This window comes from Pteropus alecto, unplaced genomic scaffold, assembly GCF_000325575.1.
Source record: "Pteropus alecto unplaced genomic scaffold, ASM32557v1 scaffold42, whole genome shotgun sequence".
NCBI lineage: Eukaryota > Metazoa > Chordata > Mammalia > Chiroptera > Pteropodidae > Pteropus > Pteropus alecto.
In genome coordinates, this window is record NW_006434825.1 from 11,413,759 (window position 1) to 11,432,095 (window position 18,337).

General features: G+C 34.3%; 1 protein-coding gene across 1 annotated transcript in view; it reads left to right on the top strand.

Annotated features, from left to right (window-relative positions):
* The first annotated feature begins 46 nt into the window (after window positions 1–46).
* Window positions 47–18,337, top strand: part of LRRC36 (leucine rich repeat containing 36) — a 41,718-nt gene continuing 23,427 nt past the window's right edge. The window contains exons 1-4 of the mRNA XM_006909756.1: window positions 47–121; window positions 12,240–12,367; window positions 15,160–15,352; window positions 16,140–16,236. Of these exons, the coding sequence (XP_006909818.1) occupies window positions 52–121; window positions 12,240–12,367; window positions 15,160–15,352; window positions 16,140–16,236 (488 nt within the window). The 5' untranslated portion in view covers window positions 47–51. The remainder of the gene's footprint in view (window positions 122–12,239; window positions 12,368–15,159; window positions 15,353–16,139; window positions 16,237–18,337) is intronic.

The following is an 18,337-nucleotide window of genomic DNA, read 5'->3' on the forward strand; positions in this document are numbered from 1 at the left end:
GCGGTCTCGCGCGGCGTCAGGTGAGCGGAGCAGCGCGGCTGGCGGGCAGGGATGGCTGAGCAGTGGGATCTGGACGAGGAGGGTATCCGCCGCCTGGGGGCGCTGACCCTGGAGCAGCCGGGTAGGGCCAGACCGGGAGCTTGAGTATGAGGCTGAGGGGAGAAAACTAAAGTGGAGGCGGGGGAACCTGAGGTAGACGCGGGGGAATGGCGGTGGAGGAGCGGTCCTTGAGGCGGAAGAGGGGTTATTGAGGAAGAAGGGGTATTTTGAGGTGGGGGTGAAGGAACTGAAGTGACCAGGGAGTCTGGGGCGAAGGATGAGGAATTGAGGGAGAGGAGTGGAGTCTGAGGAGGAGGAACAAGATTAACGGGACACTGCGGCCGAAACACAGAACTGGACAGAGACTCAACTAGTGGAAGCAAAGTGAGCCCCAAGAGGGGCGTTGGTGGGAGAAGGGAAGTGCTGAGAAGGGCGTTTGAAGTCGGGGTGCTGTTGAGACAAGAAGGGCGTTAATTTTGGCGGTTTCTGAAACTTCCATATCTTTTCCATTGCTTATAAAAACATATATACATAGGTATCTTTTATTTAAAAAAAACAAGTAAGAGGATATATATTATTTGGCAATTCACTTTTTTTACTTACCAATAAAATATGGATTTTTTCAGTTAAATGAATGTGCTAGTATCTGCAGTATAAATTTCTAAAAATTCACAGTGATCATCTTCGAGGAGAGAGGCTTTCACTTTTATTCTGCACTTTTCTGTATTGTTGGATTTTTTGGCTATGTAATAAGTGTTATTTTCTTTTTAGTGTCCAAAAGGATGATCTTGATGGTGCAATTACAGACCTTTTTTTGTTTGTTTTCTTTGTTATATTTCTCTGTATCAAAAAATTCTAATAAACTTTTACATTATCCTTTGTCATGCAGAAAATTTTCATCTCAAGGTACTTAAGTTTATTTTTCCTTTTGATTTGTGCTTTTTGTCTTATTTATGAAATTTTATAATAGGCTCCCATATTTTTTTCTAAGAATTCTGCAGCCTTACTTTTCATGTTGTTTAATTTATCCGGAGTTTATTTTTACATATGATGTGTGATATGATATAATTGTAATTTTATACAGATAATCAGTTTCTCCTGAACCTACTTGTAGGTATCTCTGCCATATATCAAGTTCCTTTGTAAACATTGGTCTGTTTTTAGGCTCTTCTAACTATTCCATTGTTCTGTTTATTCCTATACCAATATCACATTTTTGTAATTACCATGGCTTAATAGTAAATTTTGACAACTGATAAACTTATCAGTTTACCTCCCTTTACCTTCTTCCCTTTACCTCCTTTCTCCTTCAAAATTATCTGGGCTATTCTTGATACTTTATTCTTTTCTAAGAATTTTAGAATCAGCTTGTCAATTTCCATGAAAGCATGTTAATTAGGGATGTGACCTGATCTAATACTCATTTTAAAAACATTACTCTTACTTATTAAGAGCCTGTTACAGTAGTCCAGATAAGAGATAGTGAATGTCTTGTACTAAGAGGATGACAGTGGAGATGAAAAGAAATGGAGTCAAGGTGTATTTTGTGGACTTATGAAGGTTGAGACTTATGAAGTGACTTAATGTGGGAGATGAAAAAAGGGAAAATTCAAAGATAACACTCAGTCTTGGTTTAAGTTATTTGCCGATGGACGGTGCTACTTATTGAGTGAGAGAGTGAAAACTATGAGAAAGATAGGTTTGGGGAAAGGGCATCAAGAGAGCTGCTGTGAGTATGTTAAGTTTAAAATATCTATTAGACATTTAAATGTGAGATTTTTATCAGGCAGTTGGATATATGAGTCTGGATGTCAGAGGAGAGATCAGGGTCAGATATATAAATTTTGGAGACATTAGCAAATAGGTGATATTTAAAGCCAGGGACTGAATGAACTCACCTAACTAGAGACTGGATGGAGAACAGAAGACTTACGACTCAGCCTTGGGGGATTTCAATGTTTACGGTTAAACAGAGGAGGAGGAAGTAGTGTCTTGGAATTTAAGAAAGGATAATGTATCAGGGAAATAATGGTCAGCTGTGCCAAATGTTATTGACAGGCTGAGCAAGTTAAATGCAGACAGTTGTCTGTTAGATTTGTCAACATGGAGCTCATTGGTGACATAGGGGAGTTTTGGGAGAGAGGGGGTGAGAATAGCCAGATTGAAGTGGGATAAAAAGGGAATGATACGTGAGGGAGAAGAGATGGTGAAGGTAAGAACCTTTGCCAAGATATTTATAAAGGAGAATACAGAAGTCTAATGTTAGCTGGAGGATATGATGTGGGATCAAAAACAAGTTTTTTAAGGACACAATATACTAGAGCATATTTGTAGATTGATGATAACTATTTGGTAAAGAGGGAAAATATGTAATCTTTTAATATATTTATATGTAATATGTATTTTTTGCTTTCGAAAATAATTTAATTTACTGTATGAGTAATACAGTAATTGCACAGTAAAAGTAAGTCTCGACTGCCTCCTCCCTGGTCCTGACCCAGTTCTCCTTCCTAAAGGCAATCACTGTTACCAATAGCTTGGGTAGCTTTGAGAAATAATTTCTACATATATAAGCATATATCACTTATTTTATTATATTTTATTATGGCAGTTCACAAATATATACAAGACTAGAGACAACAGAATAATGACCTTCCATACCCTACTTTAACAGTTATAAATTTATGGCCAGTTTTTCATCTATACCTCACCTATCCTCTACCCACCCCAATCCTCTACTGTTTATTTTGAAGCAAATCCCAGGTATATAATTTAACCCATAAATATTTCAGTATGTAAAAATAAATAAATAAATAATAAAAAATAAATAAATATTTCAGTATATATCTTCAAAATAAAAATATTTAACAGTAATTTCTTAATATCATCAAATATCCAACTAGTTTTCTCATTTATTTCCTATAAATTTTTTTCGAATCGGGATTCATACAAGGTCTATTGCAATTGGTTGATATTTGTCTTGAATAATATTTGATCTATAGGTTCCTCCTTATTTTTTTCCTTTCATTTTCTATTGATTTTGAAGAAACTAGGTCATTTGTCCTGAATAATTTATTACAATCCAGATTTTTCTCATGATATTTATAAGATGTTTACCCTTTTCACCTGTTTCTTGTATTTCTTCTATTCCTATGAATTGGTAGCTAGGTGAGGGTTGATCAGATTCAGGTTTGGTTTCTTTTTCTTGCAAGACTGCTTAATAGGTGATGGTGTATACTTCCATCAGGAAGTATCCGGTATTCTTTTTGCGACATTATCAGCCATTGAATATGATTGTTTAGGGTCCATTAACTTATTAGGAATTGCAAAATGATAATTTTCTAATTTGCTATTTCATTTTTATTAGCTGTAATACTTCTATAAAAAAGAAATTTTCTCACATCAGCTATTTGGTTATCCTGAGGTACAGTTTCTGTAAGAAAGGCAGGATAAATGCTTGATTTTTTTCACCTTATTTACTAGTTTTAGGAAAAATAGATTATTTTCTTAGCATCTTCCAAAGGTGACCATGAGAGTTATTTTGTTTCCTTAGTATCATTATAAACGTATGGATTTAAATGTTTTTGGTGTGTTCCAATTCATTACAGTTATTATCATAGTTGATGCTGAACTTGTTCCAACTTTGGTTAGTGGGCAATCTTTCTGATTGACTTATGAGGCCTTTTTGTTTTAAGTTTTATCTGAAACTGTTTCATCATCATTATAAACAAGTTTTATTAAAGATTATGAACTTAATTTTCAAGTGAGCTATAAATGGCTTTCTATAAATTACTTGATTTGTTTTAATGAATAAAACATGTTTATGCTCACTGGGGTTATGTAGCCCATGTATTAAAATTGGAAGATTATTCTGTTGCTCTTGATATCCATGATAGGCAATGTTCGATTTGTTCTCTGATCTATTCGTCTTCACTCTCTTTAGAAACATTGAAACCGAATGCATAACCTCTTAAGACCTACACATCGTATGAATCATAAATTAATGTTCTTGTGACAGTTTATCATTTGAATGATAATCATGATTCCCTTTAAAAATATTAAAATGTCTGCCCTTGAAAATAGATTCCAGTGAAATGCATGAGCAATGCTTCAGGGCACTGATAGAAATCATAATTGACCTTACTTAGCCTTTGTCCCATGGTTAACAGACTTTTAGAGTATTAGGTTGTTACACACTACAGAACTACCAATATGCTACCCTCCAAGTCGGGGGGGAATTTTTTTTTAAACTTTTTTTTAGATATAATTCACATACTACAAAATTTAAAGTATACAATTCAGTGTTACTTAGTGCATTGTGCAACCAACACCACTATCTAGTTCTAGAACATTTTCATCAGCCCAAAGAAAACTCAATACCCCTTAAGCAGTCACTCCTCATTTGTAGCTAGCCCCAGCCCCTGGCAACCACTAATCTGCTTTCTGTCTCTCTGGATTTGCCTGTTCTGGTTATTTCATACAAATTGAATCATAAGATATGTGGCCTTTTGTGTCTGGCTTCTTTCACTTCGCACAATATTTTTAAGGTTCAACCATAATTTAGCATGCATGGATACTTTATTCCTTTTTTTAAAAATTAACAAACTGTTTTAACAGTTTCAGGTTTACAGAAAAATCGAGCAGAAAGTACAGGGAAATCCATATACTCTTCTTCCCTCACATCTCCCCCCATATTTTCCCACAGTTTCCCCTATTATTTATATATTGCATTAGTGTGGTATATTTGTTATGATTGATGAACCAATACTGATACATTATTAACTAAAGTCTATAGTTTACATTATGGTTCACTCTTTGTAGTGTACAGTTCTATGGGTTTCGACAAGTATATAGTGTCATGTGTCCACTATATCAAACAGAATAGTTTCCCTGCCCTAAAAATCCCCTGTGCTCCACCTATTTATCCCTCCCTCCCAGCTAAACTCCTGACAACCACTGATCCTTTTACTGTTGCCTTTTTCAGAATGTCACATAGTTGGAATCATAGAGTGTGTAACCTTTTCAGACTGACTTCTTTTACTTAGTAATATGTATTTAAGATTCCTCCATGGCTTTCCATGGCTTGACATTGGCTTGACATTCTTTTTATTACTGAATAATAATATTCCACTGTGTGGATGTACTATAGTTTATCAACTTACCTATTAAAGGACACCTTGGTTGCTTCTAAGTTTTGACAATTATGAATAAAGCTGCTTTTAACATTCAAGTACAGGTTTCTCTGTGGCCATAAAGTTTCAACTCACTTGAGTAAATACCGAAGAGCTTGATTGCTAAATCAAATGGCATGCTGTATTTAGCTTTGTAAGAAAATTCCATGCTATCTTTCAAAGTGGTTACACCTTTGTATTCTTACCAGCAGTAAATGAAAATTCCTGTTGCCCCATGCTATGATCTGAATATTTGCATCTCCGGATTCTCCAGTTCATATGTTGAAATTCTAATGCCCAATGTGATGATATTAAGAGGTGGGGGCCTTTAAGGGTGATTAGGTCATGAGGGCAGAAGCTTCATAAAAGAGAATAATAACCTTATCAAAGAAGTCAGAAAGAAAGCTCTCTGGTCCTCTTTTGCCACATGAGGACACATTAAGAAGTAGGCAGTATGCAACCTGGAATAGGGATTTCACCAGAACCCAACCATGCTGGCAGCCTGATCTTGGACTTTCAGACTCTAGAGCTGTAAGAAATAGATGTTGATTATAAGCCACTCAGTCTGTAGTATTTTGTTATAGCAGCCCAAACCAAGACATCACACGTCCTTACCAACATTTGGTGTTGTCAGTCTGAATTTTGGCCTTTCTAATAAGTGTGTAGTGCTATCTCATTGTTGTTTTAAGTTGCAATTCCCTAATGACTAGTGATGTCGAGCATCTTCTCATTGTTTTTTTTTGGGGGGTGGGGAAGTGTTTTCTTACTGTTGAGTCTTAAGAGTTCTTTGTATATTTTGGATACCAGTCCTTTTTCAGATATAGATCTCACATGTATTTTCTCTCACTCTGTCTTGTCTTTTCATTCTCTTAACAGTCTTTTGCAGAGCAGAAGTTTTACATTTTAATAAAGTCCCACTCTCAAATGTTTATTTCATAGATCATGCTTTTCAGTGTTGTATTAAAAACTTATTGCCAAAAACCAAGGTCACCTAGATTTTCTCTTGTGTTATCTTTTAGAAATTTTATAGTTTTGTAGTTTACAGTTAGATCTATTTTGAATTACTTTTTGTGAAAGTCGTGAGGTCTGTGTCTAGATTATTATTATTATTATTATTATTTGCATGTGATGTCCAGTTTTTCTAGCATGATTTTTTGAAATACTCTCTTTTTTCCACTGAATTAGTTTTACTCCTTTGTCAAAGATCAGTGGGCTATATTTGTGTAGATATATTTCTGTGCTCTCTGTTCTATCCATTGATCTATTTGTTTATTTTTTTTTCTCACAACACCACACTGTATTGCTATCTATAACTCTATAGTAAAATTGAGGTTACATAGTATCAGTCCTCTGACTTTCTTTTTCAGTGTCGTGTTGGCTATTCTGGGTCTTTTGTATTTCCATATAAACTCTAGAATCAGTTGGTTGATATCTACAAAATAACTTGCTGAGACATCATGCCTTTTTATGGTTAATATTCTATTGTATTGAAATATATCACATTTTGCTTATCCATTCCTCCTCTGATGGACATTTAGGTTGTTTCCACCTTTTGGATATTGTGAACAATGCTGCTATAAACATTTGTGTACAATTTTATGTTTGAATATATGTTTTCAATTCTTGGGTATATACCTAGGAGTGGAATTGTTGTGTCGTATATATTCTACATTTAACTTATTGAGGAACTGCCAAACTGTTTTCCATAGTGGCCATACCATTTTACATTCCCCCAGATGTACAAGGATTCCAATTTCTCTACATCCTCACCAATGCTAACAATTTCTCTTCTTTTTCTTTCTTTTTTAAAATTATAGCCATGCTAGAGGGTGTGACGTGGTATCTCATTGTGGTTTTGATTACATTTCTCTAACAACTAAGGATGTTGAGCATCTTTTCATGGGTTTTTGGCCACTTGTATATCTTCTTTGAAAAAATGTCTATTCAAATCTTTTACTCATTTATTAGCTGTTATTTTGAGGGAAGTTGTAGGAATTTTTTATGTAGTCTAAATATTAATCCCTCATCAGATATGGTTTGAGTTTTGACAAAAACATTTTTCCTGTTCTTGAATTTCCTATAACTAGAACCATACAGTATATACTCTTGTGTCTGGCTTCTTTCAATATAATGTTTTGGATGTTGTGTATATCATTCTTTCATTTTCCTGAGCAGTATTCCATTATATGACTATACTCCATTTCTTTGTAATCTTAAAACAGTCTTCCTTCCCATATATTTATTTTAAGACATTTTCTATTTTTAAAAAACTGTGGTAAAATAAACATAACATAAAACTTACCATTTTAACCATTTTAAGTGTTCAGTTCAGTGACATTATTTACATTGTTGTGCAACCATCACCACCATCCATATCCAGAACTTTTTCATCTTCCCAAACTGAAACTCTGTACTCTTTAAACAACAATTCCCTATTCCCACCTACCCTCAGCTTCTGGCAACTATCTCTACTTCCTGTCTCTATGAATTTGAATATTCTAGATATTTCACATAAATGGATTCATACAATATTTGTCCTATTGTACCTCGCTCATTTCATTTAGCTTAATGTCTTCAGGGTTCATCCATGTTTTAGCGTGTGTCAGACTTTTCTTCCTTTTTAAGACTGAACAAAGTTTCACTGTATGTGTATATCACATTTTGTTTATCCATTCACCCATCAGTGAACATTTGGGTTTTGTCCACCTTTTGGCTATTATGAATAATGCTGCTATGAAGATGGGTGCACAAATATCTGTTAGAGTCTTTGCTTCTAATTCTTTGGATATATACCCAGAAGTGGAATTGTTCTATTGTTTGTTTGTTTTTGCTCTGGTCTTTATGTTCTTAAATGACCTTTTAATTTAATTTTTGTTATTTCTTGGGTTCTGCCTTCCCTATTTTCAAATCTTCCTTTTCTTTCCAATAATCTTTCTGAATTTTTCTAATTTAATTTAATTTTTCAGGAATTCTCAAACTTTTTGGTCTCGGGATTCCTTTACACTCTTAAAAATTATTGAGGACTTCAAAGGGCTTTTATTAATGTGGACTATATTTAGTAATATTTACTCTATTAGTGATCAAAACTGAGAAAAATTTAAAATATTTATTTATGAACTCATTAAAAGGTAATGTTAAAATACCCATTGTGTTAACGTAAATAATATTTTTGAAAAATAACTATATTTTCTAAAATAAAAAATAGAAGAATCACATTGTTTTATATTCTTACAAATCTTTTAATGTCTTTATTGAAGACAGCGAGATTCTCATATCTGCTTCTGTATGGTATGTTGTGATACGTTGTTTTGACTGAAATATATTTTAAAAAACTCTCCCTCACACAGATATGTAGTTGGAAAGGAAGGAGTATTTTAATAGCCTTTTTAGAGAATTGTGGATATTCTTCTTTGATATGACATTAAAACCGGGCAAATGGTAATTTGTTTAAGTTTAGTTGTATATGGAATCTAAAACCATATCAATAAAATTTTTGTACTCTGTTACATAAAAATCTATTGGTATATCTTACATTTAAATGGATCTTTTACCCATGCATGATTTTGTAACATCATGCATTGGTCATTTAAAAAATATGAACTGGCTAAGTTGTGTAGCTATTCCAAATATTGATAAATTTCATTATATAAGATTTAAAAATCATATTTATTAATATCATCACCAATCTCATTAAAAGGTCATTGAATATTGGGAAACTGTCAAGTTCATGGTGGCAAATAGAAGTTTTCCAAAATTCTAATTTCTGCTTGGAAGTTCAAGTGTTATAATTGACAATAATTACTATCAGTTGTTTTCCTGAAGCAACAGGCTCATTTTATTATTTTAAATAAAATTTCTGCCAAATATTGGGTCTGAATAACCATGGTTTGTCAGGCTTTTTCAAGTAAAAATTATATTCCATAAAAAAGTGGCATGTCAGAAATCATACAAGTGTTTTTCCTCAAGGCATCTACCACACTTCAGTTATTAGGAAGAAGTACTTCATGCATACTTCCCATTTAGTCACACAATATAAAAATGACATGTACTCAAGTGTCAAGATTTAATAAAATTAACCATTTTTACTGCTTTTTTTTTTTTTAGAGGAAGGAGAGTTTATTGCTGGTGGAGCACGTGAGGCTTTAAACAGCACACAAGCATGAGCTCTTTACTGCTTTTTCAAGGGCATTCTTAAGTGTAACTGGCTTCTTAAAAAAACTGCAAGCATACAATGGTGAAGAATACAATGACAATGAATGAAGTTTGATGTCACTGCCTTGATTTATTCTAAGGCCTCAGTAGTTTTTGCATTTGCTCCATAATTGCACATGCCAACACAGCGAAAAAGATAATTAATGTTTTAATATTATTATGAAAATAATTTTTAAAAATAGTTTTGATTTTGTGGACCCCTGTATGTGTCCTAAGGACCTCCAGGGGCCTAGGCATCCACACTTTGAAAACTGCTACAGTTTGTTATGATGTCTTTTAGCTTGTTGGGAAATATTAAGTTATGATTTTAATTTGTTTTGTGGATTTAACTTTTTGTAGTGCTTTAATTCTTTAGGGACGTTATTCTGTTCTTTTTTCTTTTAATAATAACCTCATAAAAATTTGACTGTAATCCTTTTCTTGGCTCTTTGTTTAAGTGCAGTAAATTTTCCTGTACTTTTAAATGAGAAGAGTGGGCAAAATAGCTTTTCTAGTTTCAAAGTTTTGAAGGTTCCTCTTCTGTTATGTTCACAAAGTACTAAAAATATGCTTCCTGAGATCTGCCATCTTGCCTTCCATCCCACACTTGTATCTGGACTTTCTCATTCCTTTGACCTATTTCTCTGTCTCAGTCAATGTGGACTCTACTCCCACTAATTTCTCTCTGGTGTGTGTATTGTCTTGAAAGAGATCTTCAGTTTATTACTTTTTAGAGTTTATGGGACCCAGCCTGCTCCAGTGCCTTAAGACCTTATTTCAATACAGTCCCCTGGCACTCACCTGCAAATTAGATCCTGCAGAATCTCCTTCCAGTTTTGATTGTTATTCTGTTTGGCCCACCACACACTTGCCAGTGAGTTCCTATTGACAATTTTAAGATTCTTCTCTTTTCAGTGCTGTTTGAAGTCTAGTTGAAAACAAACAATCCAATTAAAAAAAGGGGAGAGGACCTGAACAGACACTTCTCCATAGAAGACATACAAATGGTCAACAAACATATGAAAAGATGTTCAACATCGCTAGCAATTAGGGAAATGCAAATCAAAACCACAATGAGATACCATCTCACACCTGTTAGAATAGCTGTTATCAAAAGGACAAGTAATTAGTGTTGGAGAGGATACAGAGAAAAAGGAACCCTCATATTCTGCTGGTGGGACTACAAATGGGTGCAGCCACTATGGAAAACAAGATGGAGTTTCCTCAAAAAACTAGGAATTGATCTAACATATGATCCAGCAATCCCTCTACTGGGTATTTACCCCAGAGACTTGAAAACCCATATCCAAAAAGATATTTGTACACCGATGTTCATAGCAGCATTATTCACGGTGGCCAGGACATGGAAGCAATCAAAGTGTCCTACAACAAATGATTGGATAAAGAAGATGTGGTACATATACACAATGGCATAATACTCAGCTATAAGAAGAGATGAAATACTGCCATTTGCAACAACATGGAGATAATCATGCTAAGTGAAATAAGCCAGACAGAAAATGTTGAAAAACACATGATATCACTTGTATGTGGGATATAAACCTAAAAGCAACAAACTAACTGGACAAACAGAGACTCATGGACATGGACAATAGACTAGTGGTTACCAGAGGGTGGGTGAGGTAGGTGGGGTAAAAGTGATCAAATATGTGGTGACAGAAAGAAATCTAACTATGGGCAGTAAACACACAATGCAATGTATAAATGTATATGTCTTACTGTTGAATTGTCTACCTGAAACTTACTGAATTTCATTAACCAATGTCACAATAATAAAAATAAATTTAAAAAAAAGAAGTCTAGTTGACACACTCATCTATCTATCTACAGTTACACGCACATACACAATCATACTTTCCCATCACTGAATGTCTTGGAGATCTTTCCATATGAGCATCTACAAATCTACCTCATTCTCTTTAATGACTGCATAACGGTAATTAACACATATATGTAGCAACTCATCTTGCATCTTATACTGTTCTAAATTTTGTATATATATGTATTTAATCCTACAACACCTTATGAGTTAAATACTGTTATTATTTTCCTTTTACAGAGGAAACTAATGTACAGAGAAGTTAAGTGACATGTACAAGGTCACAGATCTAGTACATTGTCCATTGTATCAATGTAGTGTTATTTAGGACATCTAGTTCTACCCTTCTACTGATGGACTCTTTGACAGTTTTTCTTTTTCTTTCTTTTTCTTCCTTCCTTCCTTCCTTCCTTCCTTCTTTCCTTCCTTCCTTCCTTCCTTCCTTCTTTCCTTCCTTCCTTCCTTCCTTCCTTCTTTCCTTCCTTCCTTCCTTCCTTCCTTCTTTCCTTCCTTCCTTCCTTCCTTCCTTCTTTCCTTCCTTCCTTCCTTCCTTCCTTCCTTACTCTCTCTCTCTCTCTCTTTCTCTCTCTCTCTTTTTCTCTCTCTCATTCTTTCACTATCCTAAAACTTTTCTGCAATTTACATCCTTGTGGTATATATTATATATCCCAGCAAAATTTTGTGAGTATTATCTATTCAGCTAAATTCTAGCAGTGGAATTTCTGAATTTCTTTTTAAATTTTGTTTTGAGAACTTTTGGAGACTTATACTACATCCTTCAGGGTAATTAGAGAAACTCAAGGGCTCTGTAAAACCAATGCTTAGTATGACTGCATTAGATCATATTGCTGCTTTTAAAAGGGAGTTCTGATCTTATGAGCCTTGGATGTAGGGCCTTTCACAAGTGGGATATGGGAAGGAAGGAAGGCCTATTTTCACTGACTCTGCTGTTTATCCAAGCAGAGGTCATAATATATCTACTGATGATCTCTTTTCAGAACTGGTGGAGTCTCTTTCATTGCAGGGATCTTATGCTGGAAAAATCCATTCCATTGGTGACGCCTTCAGAAATTTTAAAAACCTCCGATCCTTAGATTTATCAAGAAATTTGATCACTAGTCTGAAGGTAAGTTCTGTATTCTTTGACCAACCAGTTCATCCCAATTTATTTATTTTTCGATGGGAAGAAATAAGAGATAAATAATGTCAGTCTGGGGAATATAGGCTCTTTTTTAAAAATTTTAATATTTACTAAATTTTATTATTTACTATAAAATTCTTTCAACTTTGCTCTGTGTTTGAAATTTTTTATTATAAAATATTGAGAAAAATTCCTTTTATGTTCAGGGAAAACTCTATTAAACTATCACAGTCTAGGGCAATAGTACAAATTTTAATGTGTGTAAAAAAATTATAGGGAGCACTTATAAAAATATAGATTTTTGGTCCCTACTCTGAGAGAGTTTCTGAGTTAGTAGGTCTTAGTTGGGCTCAGGACATACTCAGGGGATTCTGAAGATGTTGGCACATGGAAAAACACTGGACTAGGTTGTTACTCTGGAGTTTTAAAAGGAAGAGGAGAAAATGGTTGTCTCAAAAACAAAAATTTCCAGGTCAGAGGATGGTAGAGCAGAGGGCAATGCAGAAAAGTAAGCAGGAGCAGGATTGAACAGTGTAAGGATTAGCAAACACACACAAAGATCTCTACAGACATAAGCATGTACACAGAGAGATGGAAGTTTTGTTTTCTTTGTGGTATACCCCTAAATGGTGATTCTTCCACATGTCCCCATTTTGCCCAGTTTTGTACCTGTCTTTGTGTGTGTGTGGCGGTGGGCAGGGGGGATCTTTTTATTTTTATTTTTTATTTATTTTTTTAAATTAATGTACCTGTCTTGATAAAACCCTTCTTTGCAAGACTGTAGAAGGTAAAAGACTCTCAGATGCTATCTAGGATTAAGTTCATGATCCCCTAGATTATTCTGCCAGTTTTGCACTTCTTAGGGAATATTTGTTCAACAACATGAGCCAGACTCAATATCAAGCTCAAAAACTAAGGGTCCTAAAAAAGGAAGCCCAAGATAAAATTTCCAACTAGGACTCTAAAAGCAAAAACTCCAATCTGACTTTGGACTCTTTGCTATTTGGTAGCAGCCATTTGTATTTGGCCCATCAGATTTAGAAAGTATTAGTTTAGAATTGCTTAGGCCTCTGATCTCATAAGATCAGAACTCCCTTTTAAAAGCAGCAAATATATTTTTATTTGTTCTTTTTCAGGCTAAAGAAATTGAGTGAACATTGCTGTAATTGTTTTTATACTCCCTTTCTTTCACTTCTATAAAATGGATTAAAAAAAAACAAAAAAACATTGTGAGGATGAAGCAAGTTAGCATATGTAATTACATATAACATATATAAGACTCCTGGTACAGTGCTTGGCATATTGGAAGCACTTAGTAAATGTTAGTTTTTTACATTTTTTTGCACCTATGATTTATCTGCATATGTTCATCTCTAGCCACTCAGAATCGTTTTACTTAGTTTTCCCAGGGCAAAATGTTTTGTGATTATTTCTAGTGTAACTCTGGGGAATATATGAAGTCATGCCAAGTAGGAAAAGTGAGAAGAGATTAGAAGTCATTTCCTTGACTTTTACACTGAAAGACATTAAAAGATTACTTGAACTGGGGCATTAGACACATTTCAAGACAGTCCTAATGATATATTGCCCTGAGAGTGGGGCCAAAGGCACTGATAACTATTCTAACCACTGACTCCTTCTCAATATAAAAGTTAATAGAATTGAAAAAAGCCAGAAAGAAATACATCAAAGTGTAAAAGGGTTCTACTGGAAATGTTTTGTATATATCTTTGAGTTTTCTAAATTTCCTGCAATGAGAAAATGGTCATTTTAAATGAGAGAAAAATAAAAACATTATTTTATAAATACATGATAGAAAATAATTTTACCTTTCCAAAGTAACTCTCAATGACAGAGTTCCTTTTATGGTAGGCATTTTTACTACTAAAAGTATGTGATTATACATATCTGTATATGTTTTGAAGTATTGTCCTGAAATTTAGTGTTGGGCAAAACAACTAACTAGCCAAATACATGAAAAGTAAACAATTATTTTCAGTAGTAGGTTTCAGCATAAGAGGAAGATTGTGGTTTTTCCTCGTGAATTTTCCAGTCCCGATTCTATTGTTGCCAAATAAATGGAGAGGAGGGGTGGGTTGCTCATTCCACAGAAAGATAACTGAAGGAGGATAACTTGCTTTTGTGGCACTAACTCTGAAGGTTGAAGAAAATACAAGAGGAGTTCCCGAGTGGTCCAGGAGGGAAGACCTGGAGATAGCATTGTTTTATTTTCCCATATAATCCACTGACTCTAAAAGTGAAGCATTGAAATATAAGGACACAGTGCGTGCACACACACACACACACACACACACACATTTTTTTTTCACCATGCCTTTTTCCCCCAGAACCATCTCTTTTGCCTACCTCTTATATAAATTGAGGTGATTCTGGGGTCAGGAGAATGGTTGTGGTAAGGGTAAGAGAAGTACAAAAGTGACTTGGCCTGGCTACTATTGGGATGGATTGGATTGGGAAAGTGATTAGGGAGTAACAGAAGTAGAGAATTGACTGCAGACATTTAACTGTCAGATTTTCTAAAGAAGGAGATGTATGATATCTGTGAATTATTTAATGTGTAGAACATCCATTGCCCATGGGCTGCAGTGTTCTTTTTCTCAGGCAACTAAATGGGAGTTTCAACTCTGCCTTTCTCATGAGCGAATAGAGAGTGATATGTTTAAAGATGGAAAGTAATAGATATATTTTCACATTTCTTTGTGGGATTCCTAGTCCTTACCAGTGTGCAGTTTCATAATGTGGTCTTTTCCTTGCAGGGCATCCAGTATTTATGTTCACTCCAAGACCTGAATTTATATTATAACAACATTCCTTCATTAGTGGAGGTATCCCGCCTACAGCCTTTACCCTTCCTCAAAGAACTAGATTTGAGACTCAATCCTGTTGTCAGGAAAGATACAGATTATAGGCTCTTTGCTGTGTACACGCTACAAACTCTGGAGAAACTGGGTGAGACCCTCCTCCTCTGTTCCTTGCCCCAGAATCTTACTTTAAACCAGCTGCCTCCTAACCTTTTGGATGTTAGCCCAGAGTGTGCACTGGCAGGATATATTTGTTTATTAGTCAATATTTATGTAACCCTTTTGTTGGCAGGATGTATGACAAGTCCTTTTATTGTTTATTGAATAACAATCTATGATTTTATCAGTCACTTCCAGCTTTAGTTTTCTTTAGTTGATGGATTCACCACCACTTCCTCCCCGCCAAAAATTTCCAGGTTGAGACTTATTTTTCCAGGTGCCCCAACTTTGCAACCATATTAGCAATAGAAAATAAATACAACAACTCTTTGGGCTTAATTGGCAAGGAACAATAAATATGCCTTCAAATGAGCTACTCTATATTTCTTTATAATTTTATTCTTCAGTATACATTTACTGATATAAAATTTGATTTCATACGCTCCTGGGAAAGTTATTGTAGGGAGACTAAATGAAGTCTTTCAGAAATGGTGAGACTTTCAGCTTTCAGATTCGGCCATTTGGATTGTTTGCTGCCTAAGCTCTACTTTCCTGCAGAGTTGGTTACACCTATGTGGCAGTTGTTGCTATGGTATCTGTGTAGTCTCCCCGAGTTACCACTTACTGTAGTGACAACATAATAGCATTATTTTGTGACCTGTCTCTAACAAAAGATAAGACTAGTCTTTGGTTTTTACTCTGTGAATTTGGTTTTCTGACTCACTATTGTTTACTCCAAAAAAGAAACATGCTCAAATCACCATTTTTGCCTCCAGATGACCGAGCCGTACGAGAAAGTGAGAGAAAAGCTGCCAAGCTGCATTTTAGTCAGTTGGGTAACAGTGAAAATTTTCTTTTAGAGGTGGAAAAAAGGTAAGAAGATTCTTTACAGAATTTTTTTTAGTTTGTCTGGACTTAGAAAGTAGTGAATTCCTGCTTAACTTTCTTCATTTTCCAGCAGAAATCTCCACAAACTGTAAGAATCTTCAGATCAGGAATAAAAGTATCTATTCAACATACTGAGACTTATCTGGAATGAGAATCTAGCCCTCAGTGGGAACATTTCTGCTTTCTTAAACTATTGGGTCTGCTTTGTATATAATTGTTATAAATTCTCTAAAGTTGTTCAAAGGTTATAGACAGAGACACTATAAGATAACTTATCATCTCCATAAATGCTTACAAACCCTTTCTTGGTAGAGTTATAAATCAGTATGTTGTCTTTTCCTATTGAATTAGGAGGATTACATTATCATGGGCAGGGTTGTTAGAGATAGATTTGTTAAAGGATGATAAAGGAAACATTTGCAAAACCAAAAGTAAACAGACCTTGAAGCTCTAAAGTATCTGAATGGTAGACTTTTCTATTCCTTATTACTAAAATCCTATCAAAATAAGGTACAGTATCTTCTACCCCCAAAACACATGCTTTTAAAAAAAGTAGCTTTACTATTTTTGCAAAATAGAAATCCATTACAAGCAATTTAAATAATACAGGAAAGTACACTTGAAAAAAGTCAAAATCACCTCATATTTTGCTACCAAGAGTTAACTACATCTGTGTACCTAGAGACACATATAGATGTATCTATTAGTATTTTTTTCTAAAGATAAAAGTAATGTGCGCTTATCGTTGAGAATTTGGAAAGTAAACACACAAAAAAACACAAAAAGTAAAATAGTAACTCATGTTTATCCCACTACCCAGAAATACACACTAGTTATATTATGATAAATATCCAAGTCTTAGGTATATATATATGTGTATGTATGTGTATTTATATATAATAATAATGTCATATTATATGTTACATATAAATATATTAATAAAAATTGACAAATACATATAACATTTATTTTATAGTAATTTGCTTCCTCATTTTAAATTTGATATCATGAACATACCCCCACAGCATTAAATATTCTTCCCCCAAATGAGTTTTTATTGGTTTGCTTGTTTATTGCCTTTTCTTTTCACTAGAACATAAGCTCCTTAAGAGCAAAGACCTTGCTTGTCTTGTTTATGCAGTATCTAATACCTAGAACAGTGTTTGGAACATATAAGGTACTAAGAAATAATTTGTTGAATGATGAATGAGTGGAGTCAATGCCTATAGGCCTGAGATCCTTTTCTTTTCCAGTGACTTTGCCTATCTCTGCTCTGAACCCATTAGGTGTTTTATAATGTAACGCTCAGAAAGCATCCTTAGTTCTCTATTTTTTTTAGTTCTCTGTTTTTTTTTTTAGTTCCCTATTTTTAAAGTCAGTTTTATTGAGGTTAATTTACATAGAGTAAAATTCACCCTGCAGTAGAAAAAAAAATGGAATGTTTCTTTAAAAATTATTTGTATATATATTTTATAAACTAATTCCAATTTTAAATGCATTGGAGTACCCTGTTTACTACAGAAATAGAGACAAATTAATGTATAATTTAATAAACTTTCTGATAAGGCAAATAATATCATCATGTTTCTGTTTAGTTACCATATAATGATTGCAAAACTAGAGGCAAAATGTTACTCAAGTGCCCAGTATTATCTTAAAAGTTCTCTAACCTTGGGTGAAAGTTGTTTCTTCTTTAAGCCTTTCTGAATTCCAGTTCCCTCAACATATAAAATGGAGATAATAGATAATAGGGGTACTTTTATGATTAAATGAAAGGGTGAATGTAAAATGCCTGGCTCATAATCTAGGTTGTCTGTACTTACTGTACTTCCTAATCTAGCTGTAGTACATCAGTGAGGGGCAAACACTTGCCTTTTTTATCTGTTTTTCTAATGGCTATAGTTGTCTCCAGTATAATTCTTGGCAGCATAACCTTCCTTTCTGTGTCCTGTACTTTTTAATTCAAAAGAAAATATCTTATTGTCTCAGCCATTCAGACTTAAGCTGGTGTCAAGAAAACAGAGTGTCTAAGTTCTGAATTTTCTGGCTTTCATACTTTAAAGACTGAACTGCATCATCCTTCTCT